The sequence below is a fragment of the Propithecus coquereli genome, unplaced genomic scaffold, assembly GCF_000956105.1.
Source record: "Propithecus coquereli isolate 6110/MARCELLA unplaced genomic scaffold, Pcoq_1.0 Scaffold32, whole genome shotgun sequence".
Classification (NCBI taxonomy): domain Eukaryota; kingdom Metazoa; phylum Chordata; class Mammalia; order Primates; family Indriidae; genus Propithecus; species Propithecus coquereli.
In genome coordinates, this window is record NW_012148841.1 from 5,013,174 (window position 1) to 5,031,351 (window position 18,178).

Sequence of the window (18,178 nt, forward strand, 5' to 3'; positions counted from 1 at the left end):
CTCCTGAGCTCAAACAATCCGCCCGCCTCGGCCTCCCAGAGAGCTAGGATTACAGGCGTGAGCCACCGCGCCCGGCCTGTATTAATAAATTTTGAACTGGAAATTTCAGTTCTAGGAATTTATACTATGAAAGCATTTGGGCATCAATGAATGAATAATGAACATAAATTTTTAAATGTCTTGCAATGTTGTACATATTATCCAAAACTTGAATACTAGAAGGATTTAAGTACATTTGTACACATCTATACAATGTAATACTAAATGAAGTTGTAACTCTACATTTCTTGGCATGGAAAGATACTGAAAACATACAGCTAAGTGAGGAAAGCCAACCATGGTAGTATAGTTTGATTCCATTCATGTCTACATGTACATATGCAGATAAAAAACACAGATTGCTTACAAGTAAGAGATTCAATTTAGAGATTAATTTCCTTCCTAACACTGGAAGGGCACAGTCCTGAGGACCATATTAGAGGATTTCACTGGATCTCACAACTCCTAATCTTCCCAACAAATTCCATGGTATTTCTCAGAATTACAGAGCAAAGAGGTATGGCACTGCCCCACTGAGAAGCACTGACAAGGCTGGAATGCAGCCAAGGTATGGGCAGATCCCATAACACAATTGGCATTGGTCACCTGGTCTCTGTTTGGAATAGAGGGTCAGTAATCCATTGAGGATTCCTGAAATTCAACATTACTAGATTTAGGAAAAGAGAACACCATGATGAGATACGGCATCACTGTCAGACAGAGGCTTACAAGAAAAAAATGAGATGAGAGCTCAGAGCGGCAGGAATAGCTTGAGAGCTAAATTAGAAAGAACAAGAAACCAACCCAGTTTGCATTTCATGTGTGTTTCCTTTCTGGCTTATTAATATTTTCTTTGATAAAGAGATAGATCCTTTGCACACAGCTGATATGTGTGGGTATAAGATTATGTAAGGGGGCTGTCGGAAAGTATCCATGGATACAATGGCTGGATACTTTCCAGACAGCCTCTGTGTGAGTGTGTGTGTGTGTGTGTGTGTGTGTGTGTGTGTGTACGTGCGCTACAAGATTAGATAGAAATGCTTTTATGATTGACACCAGAAAAGAGGGACCATCAGCAAAAGAGAGCATGCATGATGTCAGCAGTTACTCAGATCCAGTTGGGTTTCACAGTTGAGAATATTAGAATCCCAAAAAGAATTCCGTGCAGGAGAGTCAACCTGTTGAAAGAGGCAAAGGTCCCCTGAAAGCTTAAGTAAAGGCATCTGGCAACCACAGCAATCAGTAGCAATAATCCAATCCATATGGTGCATGAAACAGTTGTTTCAGTAGCATTTCTAACAGTGGCTAGGACAAAGCAGGGAATGGCAGAGGTTACTGGAACAATACAGAGTGCTGTCCGGTCCTAGGGTAACCCCTTGCTCCACAAGAAAAGAAACATAAACAAATGAGATCAGCCCACCAACAATGCACAGGAGTTATTATAATCCACAATTTAAAATACAGTAAGATAGGGAAAATATTTATGTGAATATTTACCTAGTATCTGATTAAGACTCTAAGCACAAAAACAACTATGATAGAACAAAAGAAATAAAGATATGTCTGTTCATAAATTTATTAACATGATATGCATATAAAAATTCAGGATGAAAATAAAAATAAAACCACAACTTGGGGAAAGAATTTTACCAAATTGTGCAAGACAATCAAAGATGTTCATCATAATGTTTATGAATGAAAACACCTAAAATGTCATTTATAAATTTTTAAATTATGTCACCGCCATACAACAGAATATTATTCAGCCACTAAAGTTGTATTTTTGAAAAATGTCCATATCACAAGCATATAACGTTAAGAGAAAAAAGATTATAAATCCCATGATTGTAAATAGAGATCTGTTTTCTCACAGGAAAATGTATGTAACGACAATGATATTATTTGACATTATTTTTTGTGCCAGGCCTTGCGTTATACTTTATATGCACTATCTCATTGAAGGTTCAAAACAACCTCATGTGATAGGTACTATCATCACTCCTATTTTTCACAAGAGAAAGCTGAGCCACGAGAGGTGAGGTCACTTGTCCAAGGCCGCATAGCTTAAAAGTGCAAAGCCTGGAAATGACTCAGCCAGGCTGTTTCCTGAGCTTGTGTGCTATCCACCACCACCAATCCCTAAGAGTTAAGTTTCCTCTGATTTAAAGGCTCATAAATTAAAGTATCCAAATACGTTATGAATAGAGCGAGATCTTTTTTCTATCTTATTTAAGAGTCAAGCAATTCTCACTAACAACTCCTGAAAACATTCGTGTTAATATCCACAAGTTTGGCGTCTCTAATACTGTCATTTCATTTTTGTGTGTTTTCTCTAAGGTTATCGCATATCTGTTGAACATGGAGCCAAGCTATTCTGGTTTCTGTCCTTCCCATTACTTATTCCTATTCAGATGAAAATTTAAATACAAACAAGCTACCCATTCATCAAGATGGCTTCAAATTTATTTATGGTGCAGCACAGAGAAGCTTCTGGGAATAAGTACTTAAAGTCTATTATAGTTTCTATTAATAATTGTAGTCACTAATTGCTATGAGAACTTTTTTGGATATAGCAACATATAGTTAAAGTAAAGCCAATCCAACAAACTACTATAAATAGCTTTGCATAGCCTCACAGAAGACATGAGAATTTTGTAAATTTGGAGAATGCGGAAAGTAGAAACATGGTTTTCAGAATTTTTTTAAAACATTGTTATCACCGATCCAAAAAGCCAAAATTCAGAAATTGTACTAACAAATCCATCTTATAAATGATCCTCTTGTTTAAATTATTTTGGAATTACCACTTTCAGACAATAATTTTAGCTATAACTGATATTAGACAGGAATCCCAATACTACTTTTGCTCACTGATTCATTAAATAAAAACGTCTAAGTACCTTCCTTCTTTGTGCCAGGCACTGTTCTAGGCACTGGCAGCAAACAAAACAGACAAAAGTCCCTGCCTTGGGGTAGGGGGCGGTTTAAGGCGTTTATACTGACGGCACACAGAAAGGGAACAAGGTAAATAGCAAAATATAGACATGATGATAGCAATGAGGAAAAATAAAGCAGTCAAGGGGGACAGGGATCCTGGGAGAAAGGGGATAGCGGCTTTAAATAGCGTGGTCAGGGAAGGCCTCGCTGAGGGTCGCTGACGTTCAGCTATGGACCTGCGTCAGGAAGAGAACAGCATGACGCCATCTAGGGAAAGGCACACTGGACAGGGCAAGAGCGAGTACAAAGGCCCTGAAGCAGGACTGAGCCCCTTCTGTGTTTGAAGAACAACAACCAAAAAAAGCCCTCATGCTTTCAATGGAGGAATAGAGGAAAGCGGTAAAATAGTAAGTCAGAAAAGGAACTGAGGAGCCAGGTGCTCCAGGGCCTTACAGGCCACGTGGAGGACTTTATCTTTTTCTCAAAGAGAGAAGGGGAGCAACTGAAGGTATAGATAGAATGACCATATCCACTTTATTATTTCAAATTCTGGCATTTTTGTTGGTAAAAATGCTAACCTGGATGGGACACTGGGAACACAGAGGAAGACCAGGGCTGTTCCAGGTAAACTAGTGGAATGTACGGTTGCCTTAGGCATGGAGCAGACGAGTGACATAATTTTGGTTTCAACCAGATCACTCAGGACTAGCATGAAGGTAAGCAAGGAGTGATTAGAAGCCTGCTGCAACACCCAAGTGTTGCAACACCCAAGTGGTTGTGGCAGTGGCAGATTCCAGGTGGTTTTTAATGCAAAGTCGGCAGGAGTTAGGGATGGAGCTGATGCAGGGCATTAGAGAAAAAAGATTTGGGGACTAAACAATTGTAGGGACTGAGCTGGCACTAACAGAGTTGGGAAGATTCCAGAAGGAGCTGGTATAGGGGTGTCAGGGTGAGAGGAGACAAGAAGCTCCAAAAGACATCCAAGTGGCAATACCGAGTAGACAGTAAGACACGGTAGGCGTAACACAGAGAGTCATTTGGGAATCACCAGTGTGTAGATGGCACTTAAAGCATTATTAGACTGGATGACATCTCTAGGGACAGGGGGCAGATGAAAAAGAAGAAAGAAGAAAGGACAGAGTCCTTAGGTGCCCTAGCACTACAGAGACAGGGAAGAGAAGAAGAAAGAGCAAATGAAGCTAAGAAGCAGAAGCCAGGAACGTAGGAAGAAACTAGGAGAGTGTGAAATCCCAAAGCCAGATGATGAAAGCGTGTCAGGGAAAAGGGAGTGATCAACTGTGACAAGTGCTGTTTTGGTCCTGGTAAGCTGAGGACTGAGAAAAGTTTTCTGACATCTTCCTAGTGAGTATAGGGATGGTTTTTCTACAGCAGTAAGTGAAGGCAAAGGCATGTACTCATTCATTTACCTTTGACAGTCCCCTGCAGAGTGTTAAGTGTAAGATCCCTGGCAGTTTGAACTAAAGAGAAGCAGACACAATCCCAGAGAATCTGGGCTTCTTTCACAAGGCTAGGCCATCTGTACTGCACCATGCAACTTTCAGAAAAGCAGGAGACATCTCCACAAAAGCACAAGAGCACAATAAATCACTTTTAGGCTACATCTACATGTATGATAAGAGGGCAATCCTGCCATACCCCAGCTAGGCCAATGAGACTTGTGGTCCCAGGAATCGGTATCTAGAATTCAATGGAAGAAGGAAGCTGGAGGGGATGCGTCCCAGCTGTGGGGCCAGAAAAGCCTGTCTGTCCACGGGTTCCTACCACCAGGATTCCTTTAGCAGTTGTCCACTCCCTCCTCCTTCAGACACCAGCATCATTTCGAAGTCTAATGTTTGGAATGTCCTTCCAAACATTAACCCTAACCCACCTCCTTCTAATAAATTCCCTAGTCCAAGTTAACCAGAGCTGGTTTCTGTTGCTGGCCACCAGAGTACCCTGGCATACCTGCCACTCTCCAAGTTGATAGCTAATAAAACTCATAATTTTCCAAGTTGGGTGAATTTTCCAAGTTAAGTAAAAATAAAGATTTAGAGGCCGTGGCCACAGTGGCAAAATAAAAGCTTAACAGTGCAATAACCATCCTTAAATTCTGATTGTAAATGTTTCTTTCACTGAGAAATATTTCCAAGGAGAAACACTTCCAAGGAGAAACACTCTTTTTTATTCAAACAAAAAATATTTATTTGTCTTAAATTAATCAAAGTAATGAATATTTTTTAAGATTTCTAAAAAACTTATAACAAGAATATAATACGTAGTTATTAAGTATAGTAACCATGTTGTACAATAGATCTCTCAAATCTATTCCTTTTATCTAAATGAAATTTTGTATCTTTTGACCAATACTTGCCCAGCCACCGGTAACCACAATTCTACTCTCTACTTCTACGAGTTCAACATTTTTAGATTCCATATATGAGTGAAATCACATAATATCTGTCTTTCTGTGCCTGGCTTATTTCATTAACATAGTGTCCTCCAGGTTCATCCCTGTTATCACAAATGACAAGATTTCCTTCTTTTTGAAGGCTGAATAATATTCCATTAATAGCTGTTTCTACAGGATGGCAACCAAGCCTGCACTCATTCAAAGTTTCCTATTTTATATGTTTGTGGGGCTTCCGTGTCATTCATTATGTTGCAGAAACACTTGGGAAGCCTGGTAAGCTAGAACAGGACAAACTTGTTTAGATAAGCAAAAATCATTGAGCAATGCAAGTCAAACCAGTGAGCATTATTTTAACAATTGTGAAGAGTCCGATCTCTACAGCATCTGCACTTTATTTTAATGAATACAGATGGCCATCCCTCGGGTACTCATTAGTGATGCCAATTTTGAATCTTCATTTATTATCATTTTCTATATGTTTAAAATATTTCACAATTTATTTCACATATTAAGTCCGGCTTTAGGGTTTGCTACTGTTATGGCTGTTGTAATTAATTTACTCAAAAGTCCTTGAATTGCCTTTTTTTCAGGTAGTATCAGTGTCTGAAGTGTCTGCTTCAGTTTCTGATGACAGTCCGGCATAAACCATTTACATCTGATAGAAATATTCTAAAAATGTTCATACCTGCATCAGGTCAGATCACCAGGTAAGAAGTCTTATGGCTTCCTACCCCACCCACCCTTGAGGCTCACAGATTTTCCCATTAGAGCTTCAACTTAGCACAGCCCATCAGAGAATGCTAAAGGGAGAAATAATCGGGTTTATCAGGCCTGAGAAAAGAAAACATCTACCTGTGGAACTTCCCTACATTTTTTGGCTACTCTTTTGTAACGTTTACTGTCCTTTAGTTGTTAAAGTCCAATGAGGCAAATTTTTGTCTCCTAGTGAAAACATGAGCTTACCTTCAGGCCCTCTGAGAACCTCTGTGGGTTCCGAACAAGCTCTCAGCCAGACTGCCCTCCACCCTCTGATTCAACTTCTACCACTGGTCAGTTGATCCTCGTTCAGATCTGATGGCAAACTTTGGAATAAACAGTGACAAATCGGGAAACATTCCTATACTAACAGAGTACAAGACAAGGGCAGTCCCTGCTTCTCCTCGCTAGACGCTGACAGCTCTCCCGCATTGCTTCACTCCTCACCCGGTTGCCATGAAGTCGAGAACTTGGTTCCGTCCTCCATGCAAGAGGTGAACTATTTGGAGGCAAGGGGAGAGAGGACACTTACCAGTTGCTCTTTTTCTCTCATTCAAATGAGCTCAATAAAATGTGATTTTTAAAGATCTGATCCATATATGAACGACAACTCCACAAAGGCAAGCACACAGCAAACGTTATCCCATTGGTTTTGACACCACTGTAAGAGCAGAACTTTGAGCAGTGAGCAGGTCAGACTGCAGAATGCTCTGGGTTATTACTAAGGACTTTCATTGTGTGCCACATCACTCGATTTCACAGGCTGTTCTTGAAGACCGATAACACTTAAAGGAACTTCGTAATAAAAGGAATATATAACAAACAGATGAATTTCTACAATTATCTTTTAAAATGCCCCTCTCCACCTAAATTTTTAATTCTCCTCTTGTATTCAGGTCCTACTGGGTTCCATTAGTGAGTCAGAGAACAAATTTCCTATTTACTCTGAAATCTTAATAAAAAATTATATTATCAAAATGTTAAAAATAAATTTGAATGAAATTTGTAAATCACTTTTTTGTATTTTTATTTGTCACCATATTTTGAAGGCATGTTAACTCTTTCATGCCAGTAGTATACCAGATGATATCTTTGTTTGTGCTTTATCTGGAAGACAATGTCTAGACAAAGAACTATGGATTTAGGATTATGAAATCTCAGTCTTGTTGGCATGGATATAAACTTTCTGCTTTGATTCTGAAATCTATATTTTATATAACAAAATTAGCTTTCACTTTTCCTTGTTTTCTCTTTCTTGAAATGACTTTTATTACTTAATATTTTTCCTTTCCTGAAATAATCATTTATAAAAATAAATGCATGGTTAAAAGTATGGATTCTGGAGCAAGACTAATAGAAGTCCTGCAGTGCAGCCTTGACATCCTGAGCAAAGCATTTAACCTCCTTGTGACTCGATTTTTGCATCCATAAAAGCAGGATAACAGTAGCTTCCTTATGAGTTTTTATGGAATTACATGAATTAATATATGAAAAGCATTTAGATCAGTGCCTGGCACATATTAAGTCAGGCTTTTGGGTTTGCTGCTGTTACGGTTGTTATAATTAATTTACTCAGAAGTCCCTGAATTGCCTTTTTTTTTTTTCAGATAGTATCAGTGCTTAGAATGGGAATGGGAACCCACTTTTTCTAAGAGCCTAGAACCAACTAATTTCCCTGTAGTTCTCCACCACAAACACTGGACATATAACATTTTTTGCAGGATGAGAATGCAGGAAGTGTTTATGCAAGAAAAGGAAGTGTGAAAAAAATTGGAGCTACGATCATGGGATATCTCAACATTCACAACAAAGGTGGCCTACACTAAAAGATTACATGTTCCTGAAGGTAAGATTGAGATGTCTGTTTCCTCTGTCAACATGTAACAAGCAAAAGAAATGACAAGCTTGGATTTGGTCCTAGAGGCTGAGCCAGACATAACAAACAAGGTTAAGGTTGGAGCAGAGCTCACATTCACAACCAGGACACACATCTAGGTATTTTAAATGTCAACAGGATTTACATATGGTGACACTGCATTTTTAGAGAGATAGGAGAGTCAGGAAATAAAGTTCAGTGAGGGAAACTAACAAGCATAAATTGTCAGTATATAAGAAACTCCAGAAATTGGAGGTCAGGCACAGGTTACCTTCTCAAACCATAACTAGAAAAGTTAACATAAAATTCACTATCTTCGCCACCTGAAAAAGCACAACTTAAGGGATAATTTTGAAAATATATTATCAAAAGTGTCTTAGGAAACATCAAGGTTACCAAAAGCAATTCAATGAGAGGACCAGCACAATTCAGAGCTTGATACAAGAACTGACCTAAAAGTGAATGTTAACTGGGTCATCCACGTGTTCAGATGAAACACGTATCAAGTAGGATCACATTCAACCACAAGTAACGGAAACATGACTTAACAGGAGTAATTTTTCTTACAAAACAAGAAGTCTGCACATTATTCCAGGGCTAGTATTGCTGCCTAAGGAAATAAATAAGGATCCAGTTTCCCTCTAAACTTTTAATCCACCATCCTTAGCAAGTGGCCGTTATCTTCAAGGTCACAAGGCAGCTGTATCACCTCCTAGCTAGAAGAAACAGGAAAGGGTAGGGGAAAAAAGCAAATGCCTTCCCAGCCTTTTGTTGAATCCTCTGTATCAATTTTATCAAGAACCTTTCCGAAGACCCCAACTAATAGACTTCCACTTCATATCCCCGAAGTACACAGAGCTTCAAGGGGGCCATGGAGGTGTATGTTTTTAACAAGACACATAGTGGATCTGAACAAAATCAGTAAGAAAGGGAGTCCTAGTAATGACAGGTAGACAACAATCAGTACATGACACAAAATGAGGCATTATGGAGTCTAGAAACAGGGCAATCTTCCTCCAACACTGTCCAGGGAAGAGGATATCAACCAGACCAGCTGACATGAGTTGCATGGAGAAACTTCCATAAATTCTGGAATCTGCCATTATCATCTAACTCCATGCTTCTAAAAAATCTACTAATAGTCATTTGACTACTCATATAAACTTTGCTAAGGTGAACAGACAGAATGCACTGACCAACCAATGCCTTATCCTGAGAAGTATAATTTTCATTGTAAATGAACTAGCCTTTCAGTTCACCACCTAACCACTTGTGAACTTACATCTCTCCGGTCAGTCCCCGAGGGCCTGGCAAACTCTGGATCTAGTATCAAAATTAGTCTCTCTCAATTCTAATTTGGCTGAAAGTTTTGTATTTTAAAATTATTTTCCATAGGGTTGTATACATACATATCATAGAATTTGACAACATATATTAAACTGATGTCTATTTTTACTTATCTTGGCATCTTTCCTAGACTACCACCTAAACTCACAGAACTTGGGTTTTTATCATGACCATCAACCAAGGAAAAATACTCAATTTAGGAACAGGAAGGTTGGACTTAGGAATTGGCTAAATCAACAAAAAATTTGGTTGGATTGGAGATGTATCAATTAACTATAACTGTAAGCAAGTTCATACATTTATTTTGGCTGGAAAGCACTTTGTGATCATACATATTTTGTGACACATTGATTTTTTTCCTACTTTTGTGACCCTCTTCAGTATATGCAACCTGAAATTTCCCTTGAAAAGTGCCTATTGACAAGGCACAAAATGAACAGGCGTGGGTGAATAGCTCGTCCGTATGTGCCATCCTTATCTCAAGTTGGGTGAATGTATCAGATGATAATAACTACTATTTAGTAATCATCTACTGTGTGTCAGGTGCTTTATATATTTATCTTGTCTAATAATTGCAACTCTGAAACATGGATATTATTACTTCTACATTAGAAATGAGGAAATTGAAGCTCAGAGAGGATAGGCAACTTGCCGAAAGCATACAGCTAATAAGCGGCAGAGCAAGACATGCACACAGGTCTGCCAAAACTGCAAAAGCTTGAACTCTTGCCACTATATCACCGTGCCTCTCCAGACTCCTCTTTTCAGTGTAAGTCTGAACCACTAGCCATGGAATCTTTGAATTTTTGAGGTGGAACAGACATTAGAGCTCGCATGCTATAAAACAATAAAATAGATTCTGTTCGAGAAAGACTATAGGACTTACCCCAAACACCATACTTATTTTCTTGTCTCCGGATCTTGTGTTCTTTGCCTTATACCACAATGATCCCCCTTTTGGTCTGCCTGTTGAGTGCCAGCTACCCAAAAAGGTAGAATCACTATCTGGGTAGTTACACACCTATAATTATGAGCTTTCCCAATGAGACCAGCAAGTCAAGGAGATAACTTGAGGTGATTGTGGTGATGATGAAGACAGGTCTTCATCAATTTACTAGAAGGATCCTGAAGCACTCAGGCATTCAAGATATTTCCCAATTTGAGTTGCTTTTTGGATTCAAACTAATTCAAGTGCAGTTTTCAAGTTTCTAAAACACTTCCGCCTGGTATACACGTTTCTGTGCTCAAACTTCAGATTCTGCAGTTCGACCACATAACTGACAGCTAACTCAGAATTAAACAACTATAGGCTTCAAAGTTCCAAGAGATTTTGTAACGCAGGAGGAGGGAACTACCTTTCTATTAGAAAGAATTAACAAACAATTTTGTTTTGTTTTTTTTTAAAAAAAGGGCAAATGCATGAGATGTCATGAAAAGATAAAACTGGTTTTTTTTTAAGATGGCAATTTACATGCCTACTTACCCACTTCTATTATCGCAAATAGCCAATGAATATAATGGTTGATATAAATGTACTGATATTTCTCATATCATAGTCAGAGGAGGAGAAAAGAGGAGAGATGAAAACTGGGAAGAAAGAAAAAGAGAAAGAATAAAAAGAGAAAATGAACAGAGCTGTAAAGCAAAAAGAGAAAGGCAGAGGAGAGGAAAAGCAAGGACCCGTGACCTGGAGTGGAAGGGAGCAAAGCAGGAAAGACAAAGAAAATTTAGGAGGAGGAGGGAGAAGGCAGGTGAGAGGGACGGGAAAGGCAGAGAGGCAATTCAGAGGTGAGTGCAGCAATTATTGGTGAACTATTATCATTCCTTCTCAGGTCACTTGGTTTGTGGGTACCAATGTATATCAATAATCAGTGCTATTTGAAACATTTGTCACCTTTCCTATCCTTTAAAAGAATTCTTTAAATCAACATAATTTTTTTAAAAAAAGGTCTCACTACATTGCCCAGGCTGGTCTCCAACTCCTGGACCCAAGCGATTCTCCTACCTCAGCCTTTTGAGTAGCTGAAATTTATGGGGACACATCACCACATCCGGCTATAATAAAATTTTATTTTGTTTCCAACATAAAAGTTTTATTTTTCTAAGGAAAGCTGATTCAGCATTAAAGGATAACCTGGGTTTTAACGTTTAGTTTGGAAACTCAGAGTTCCAAAAGCTATCTCTTTGTGCAATTCTATGCTATTTAATTACCTTAGCTTTGTTTTGTTGTTGTTGTTGCTTTGGAGTGGATTGGGGCTTTCTTATACCACAAATCGACATTTTTACATTTGTACTGATCCACGCCCACCCCCACACACACCCTCAAATCCATTTGCTATAGTTCGGTCCTACAGGGGATAGAATAAGAAAGAAAAAAATATACATATAGTTTTGGAGAAGCACACATTTTTAAAATAATTGGTTCACCCATAGGCACAGCATTCAACCCTTCAGAAGCTCTGCCTTCAATGAGATGGGCATGGCAGGTGATCGTGGTGAAAATTACTCTCCGAGCCACATAATTGACACCAAAGTGAGATTCCCTCATGCTGAATGTCCTGAGAGCCAAGAATTTTTTTTAATACACCATTCCTGTGCTTGAATGCTCATTATGGGATCTTCATATTTGAAATTCAATTCCAGTTCCTGAAATTGTGCTTTTAAAACTTTTTCGCTTAAAGTTAATGAGACTGAAATAACACAGTTTGGTTATTTTTTTAATGACTCTAAAACCAGATGGAAGGGATGGATTATTCACCCAGTGTTTTCTGAAACTAAAATATTTAGATGAATAAATTTCCCTTTTTATGTGTTATGTCATTACTCAGACACAGCCTAAATCATTTCTCTGTGTTCATAGTGAACTTACCCATTCCAACCACTTTGCCTTCCTTCCTTCCTAAATGGATAGGGCTATCCATTTTTTCTATTTTACACAACATGAAGAACCTTATATTTTTGTGTAAGTATATATTTAAGTCTTTTAAAATGCAAATGTTCAAAAAGTGTGGTCACTCTATTTATCCTTTTCAAATGTAAGAGCTATTTGAAAGAAAGGTGTCATTGCATCAGCAACTATTTGTGAAGATTAAAGACATAATTAATAAGTTTCAAGTAACATTTGCAATAATCAGAAAAACAATTATGGCTTAAATGTAATATATCCTAAGTAATTGATGATGTGAGACTCCCAGCTTATTCTATAAAGTTGACCAATTCCCAAGAAGGAAAAAAGAAAATAAAGATAGATTTCAGATATTTTCTTTTGAACAAAACTAATACATAAAAAATTCAGAAGTCAATAATATTGACTTTAAGATCTTATTAAAATATCTATCACTCTCTTTTTAAAGATGAAAAGAAAAATTTATTGGAGTAAGACATTTCTATAAAAATATGATTACAATAATACAACTTTCCCATTTTATTCTTTAACATATTAAATGAAAACAAAAATAATAGTTTAAAATAAAGATTCACAAAAATTGGAAGGAAATATTCTAATTAAATAATTCCTAGTAATGTAGGGGTATGAATAAGAATTTCTTCCTAAAAGAAATGTTATGAATTATGATTCTAAAGACTTGATTTTTTAGTTTAAAACTGGAATTGGAATTCATACAGGGAATAAAAATTACATGAAGCAAGGTTTATATGACTTAAGAAACAATCTGAACCACATCAGTAAAATATGTTTGAAATAAATTGTCGAGAGTAAGATGAAATATGTGACAAGTAGTGCAAAATGCTTTAAAACGCCCAATTTTCATAGTCGTATATAAGCAGGACACAGCTGCAGTTCACTTATGAATTGCATTTGACGAATAATTCTGAGAGTTTAAATACACTGACTCCAGAATCTAAGACATATAAAGGATAAATAACCACACACTTGATCAACAACACAGTTACTTTAGCAAATTACTTTAGATCAAATGGTGAAATCACTCCTTTGAAAGGAATTATATCCAGAATATATTTCCAGACATTTTTTCTGACATAGATATCTTTCTTGAATGTAAAGGTCATTACCTTGTACTTTCTTTGAATAGTGATTTTTAAATTGCAACTAGCTGGTTTCAGAACACATGTACTGTTACAATCCTACTGGTGATGGTTAAGACAAGTGCCCTCAGTACTTTATCCTGATGATACCTTATTTTAGGCAAATGGTTAGCTTTAGCAGTAGGAAATTGATTTTCCTACCTACCCCACAATATGATTGAAAAAACAATGGAGTGGAAATGTAGCATGAAAGAACTACCAATAGTGATACTAGATTTACAAAATCCAACAAAATTTCCCTTTTAAAGCATCATGACATGACGTATCACCAATTCGGTCACCAAAGACATAATTTTTTCCCTCAGTCGATATTTTGTAGCATATCTCTCACTGTGAATGGAATATTTCCCCCACCTTATGCCATCGTAATAACAGGGATTCTAGTACATTTAGAAATTCAGGTATATTGTCTCATCAAAGCTCAAGTATTTGGGGCAGACTCATTTACTCATGCTGGCTTTCATTTACAATGGTGTTTTGCTTTTTTCTAACAGCTGACCTCTCTGATGGTGACTGAACAAAGCCAATCGTGTAAGTGGGCAGGTGCTTGTTGACATGATTTCATGGGTATCTCAAAGTCTTTCTATCCCAAAATATATTATCTGCCTGCTCAGTGATGCCCAAGTCATTTTAAGCAAGAAAGGGAAAACACCTTTATCCAGTTTTAAGTAAAATTGTGGGGAAATTTAATAAAGACAAGTCGCATCTACTATAAATGTGATTGAGGGGCAGGCAGAGGAGTTGCAAACAAACATGGTAGGTGGATATCTAAGAGGGTGTGGTGAGGAAGAGGGATTATCATGGGAGAAGAAAGGTGCAGCCTTCAACTCAACTGTCACGTGATTCACAGTACTGCCCTGGTACCTAGAAGGGGCAGTGAATTGCCAGGTGTGGTCCAAAAACAGAAATGGCTACCTGACTGGACCATGTAGGTTCCCATTTCCCATCATTTGCCAACTTTCTACCAAAAAAAGTTGGGGTTTGGAGCTGAGAAACCACACTGGAGAAACTGACCATATCTTAAGATTTGTGGAAATAAAAAAGAAAATTCTAGAAAAAAAAAAGTTCTGATCCTGAGACCTTTCTATTAATAATTCAACACGATGTATATGAGAACTCTATTTGCTGAGCTTCTACACTGTGGTGTATTCATGGAAAAGGACTGTGGTTCATTGTGACTAACAACGCCATCTCAAGAGGGTCATAGACAATATAGCTTAAAAGATATAGAAGATGAGAACAAAGACACCAAATGACAACATTTAACTGAGAGATAAGAACCCATTAGATATAACCATGCACTATTTATAGTTGCCAATACTGCAAATGGGTGGATATACTACTTGATATTAAATATCTGTGACAATTCTGTTAGACCCACAAGCTTCAAATTCTTTAGTACTATATTTTTGTCTTTATTTTTGTCAAAGAATTTCTATAGGAATCTTTAAATATGACACATACAAGGACCCATAATTCTGAACCACTTTTATTCTAGACTGACATTTGCCTCCCCATGTCACACACTCCAAGCTCTGTCACATAACCCAACTCTCAGAGGGCAGCTGACTGATCTACAGTAACGCTGTACGTTAGGTGTTGTACACGTCACCTCTAATAAAGTCACAACCATCAGCTCTGCACCCAAACACCATTCATCCAAATACTGAGTCAATGTTAATTGTAGATAAGATTGATTTGTTCTGACACAACTGCTACATTTTAAAAATTTAAAAAGCTAGAAATAAAGTCTCGAGCTAACATTTTACAGATTTCTTAGCTTAAGAAGACTTTTTGGCAGAATGACCTTCCATTTGATCACATAGCAAAATGAGCCAACCACAAGAGTGTATTAGGTTAAGTTTTCCTATGAGCAGTTCAATTTTTACAGATGCTATAGAATTAATTTTTAAAATTCATTTTCAAAAGTCTAAAAGGAAAAGAGACATAAATAAGCATCATTTCAATTTTAAACATCTCTTTTACCTGTAGAACATTTTACAAGAAACCTCTTACTGAAGGCCTGTAGCTACAACTAGTTCCAAAATCTAAATGTTTGATAAAACAGGTAACAGGAATTTAAAATCTGTCACTATTCTCAAAGTTTATAATAATTTGACCTTTCATAATTTAAAAAAATTAAAATTTCTCTACTTTTTCTGGTGGCAGAAAAGAGGTGGAAATTGAGACTTCTTCCCCCCAATGTCCAACTTGAAGTATTACACTCTCCTCTTACTGTCATCCATTCCCTTTCAAACTTAAAGGTGTGATTATGGTCAATCTTAGGTTGACTTAGATTTTCTAACTTTGTAGCAAAAGTAAAAAGGATATTATAATTTGGTGTTTTTATTTAAGTTTTCTATGCTAGCACCTTCCAAAGGATGTGGGAAACAGAGGGGAAAAAATAAGGCTTGTGTCATCACCTGGTCTTCCACCACAACCTAACAATCACACCTTTCAGACCAGCCTGGGCTCACTTACCGCTCTCAGAGCTAGTAACGGCTAAGCACCTTTGCTAAGGGTCACACTAAGCTATGGGCTCAATCAATCGGTCTATGGGCTAGGTCTGAGTTGCCAGATATTGGCTGGTCCTTCTACTTAAAGATTCTCATGACCTCAGAAAAGCACTAGATGGTTCTTGGGAAGAGAGTGCAGTAAGCATTTTTATTAAAGAAGGGACTAGTTACAGAAAATCAATTTTCCAAAATTAATCTAAAATTCCACCAAATTGATCCCCTGCTTTACAGACAAGGCTGCCACCATGCCACGAGAAAGTTGTAAAAGCAGTTTAAAACCTCTAGGAAACATTTATTTAGGCTAAAGATTTTACAGCAGATGCGAAGGATTTTTTTAAAATAGAGAACTCTTAAGGATTCTTACAGTTTTTATATGCTTCTCTATCTTATAGTCAGTACCCCACAGATTATCTCCTGCATGTTAGCCTACTAGAGATAGAAACTATAACCTGACCTTTCTGGGTGATCGTTTCTATTTGGTTGAATATAAATATCTTTGTGTTGAAACTCTAATTAAATAGTGCCTGTCACTGCTTAAAAGCTCCATAGAAGTGAAATGTTCAGAAGTCCTGGCAGAAATACAGAAAATAGACAACATTTTTATTTTTCTGCAAATTCAATTTACTAGCTTAAAATATTAAAAACATGCGCTGCATTAAATTATATTTCTTGGAGCTAAATTTTACTTCTTCAATAACGTTTAATTGTGATGAAGGACTGCATAATGATTCCTTTTTAAAAAGTACCTTTAAATTGTAAGGGGCTTCCAGCCTCTACCTGGCAATTAAAGCTGTGCAGATAAAAGACAAAAGTCATTAATAAACATCATAAAGATAATTCTAATAACAAGCACCCTGTTAAAAGTAAGAGAGGAAACAGAAAAATCATCAATTACTGACATTTTTAAATGACACTTTAAAAAGAATAGAGAGCTGGAAGCAGCCGCTCCATTTCAAGAGGGCTGTTTGACCCTGAATGAAACGAGAGGGACTCGGGGCTGGCGAGCAGCGGGAACTTTGCGGCGGGCGGGCAGCGCAGGGCAGGGCGGCCACCGACCCGGGCGCTTTAATCTGTCACCAGCCTGTCCTCAAAGCCCAGGGATAGCCCCAACGCCACCCGGGGACCCATGGGGAGACCCGGAGCAGGACAAAGGTCTGCAATCCAAGTACCGGGGTTAGGGAAACAAGAAGCGCAGGTTCATTCAACGTCCCAGCTGCAAAAACAGGGAGCGAGTGGGGGAAGATGCCGACCCCCGAGAATTCTCAGGCATTCAGCACAAGCACCAGCTCATTACGAGGAGATGCGTTAAGGGAGGTGGGGTGGAGAATAAACCCCAATTCGCGACTCCATTCTCCACTAAGTTTGTTCTCTCTCCCTCAACAGAGCGCAACGTTGGGGTAAGGGTTGTCATGGCTCTTGTTTAAATGGCCCCTTGGAAGAAGGAAAGGGATAAAAAGCTGCGCTCGCGGGCGCACCGGGGCGGCGGCGAGCGCGGAGATGCTGTGGTACCTACCATGGTATTCTTGTCCCGGTACGTAGTAGGTGGGGTTGCCCGCAATGTGCAGGGAAATAAGCACCTCGCCCTGCTCCCCATCCCCTTCCAGCTCCCCGTGGTGGGTGCACAGGAAAAAGAAGGGCGAAAAGCGGGGGTAATAGCCCACCGCCGCGCGCGCCCTCAGCGTCGCCCCCAGCAGCAGCGCCAGGACGAAAGTCCGCGGGGCCCAGCAACTGCGCTCCATGCCGCCGCCGCCGCCGCCGCGCGCCCCGCGCGCCGCTCGCTCATTCAGTTTTGGAGACGCCGGGACGGAGGAGCCACGCGGAGGGAAGGCGAGAAGGCGGCGGACGGGAGCAGAGCGGGCTCGGGAGCGGAGCCCCTCCGGGAAGTTCCGCGGGAGCCGGTGGCTCCCAAAGTTACTTTGGGCCGCGGGAGCGCGGGGCCGGGACTGCGGGCGCCGAGAGCGCGTCGTCCAACGCCTCGGTGCGCCGCCGCCGCCTCTGCGCGACGCCCCTCGGCCAGGCCTGGGAAAGCGCCCGCCCCCCTCCACACCTTCTTAAAGCCCCGGGCGCCGAGTCCCCCCCGCCGCCGCCACACGTGTCCCGGCCGCTCCCCCGCCCCCGCGCGCCGCCCCGCGCGCACCCGCCCGTCCCCCGCCCTCTCGGGCCGGCTTGGCCGCACCTCGCGCGGCGCGGGGCTCACGCCTCCCGGGAGCCCGGGCCCGCACCCCGGTCGCA

At 39.5% G+C, this 18,178-nt stretch overlaps 1 protein-coding gene across 1 annotated transcript in view; it reads right to left on the reverse strand.

The window, feature by feature from the left end:
• The window catches only part of RELN (reelin), a 462,655-nt gene extending 444,970 nt beyond the window's left edge, over positions 1 to 17,685 (reverse strand). The window contains exon 1 of the mRNA XM_012650296.1: positions 17,460 to 17,685. Within this exon, the coding sequence (XP_012505750.1) occupies positions 17,460 to 17,685 (226 nt within the window). The remainder of the gene's footprint in view (positions 1 to 17,459) is intronic.
• Between the last annotated feature and the right edge of the window lie 493 nt (positions 17,686 to 18,178).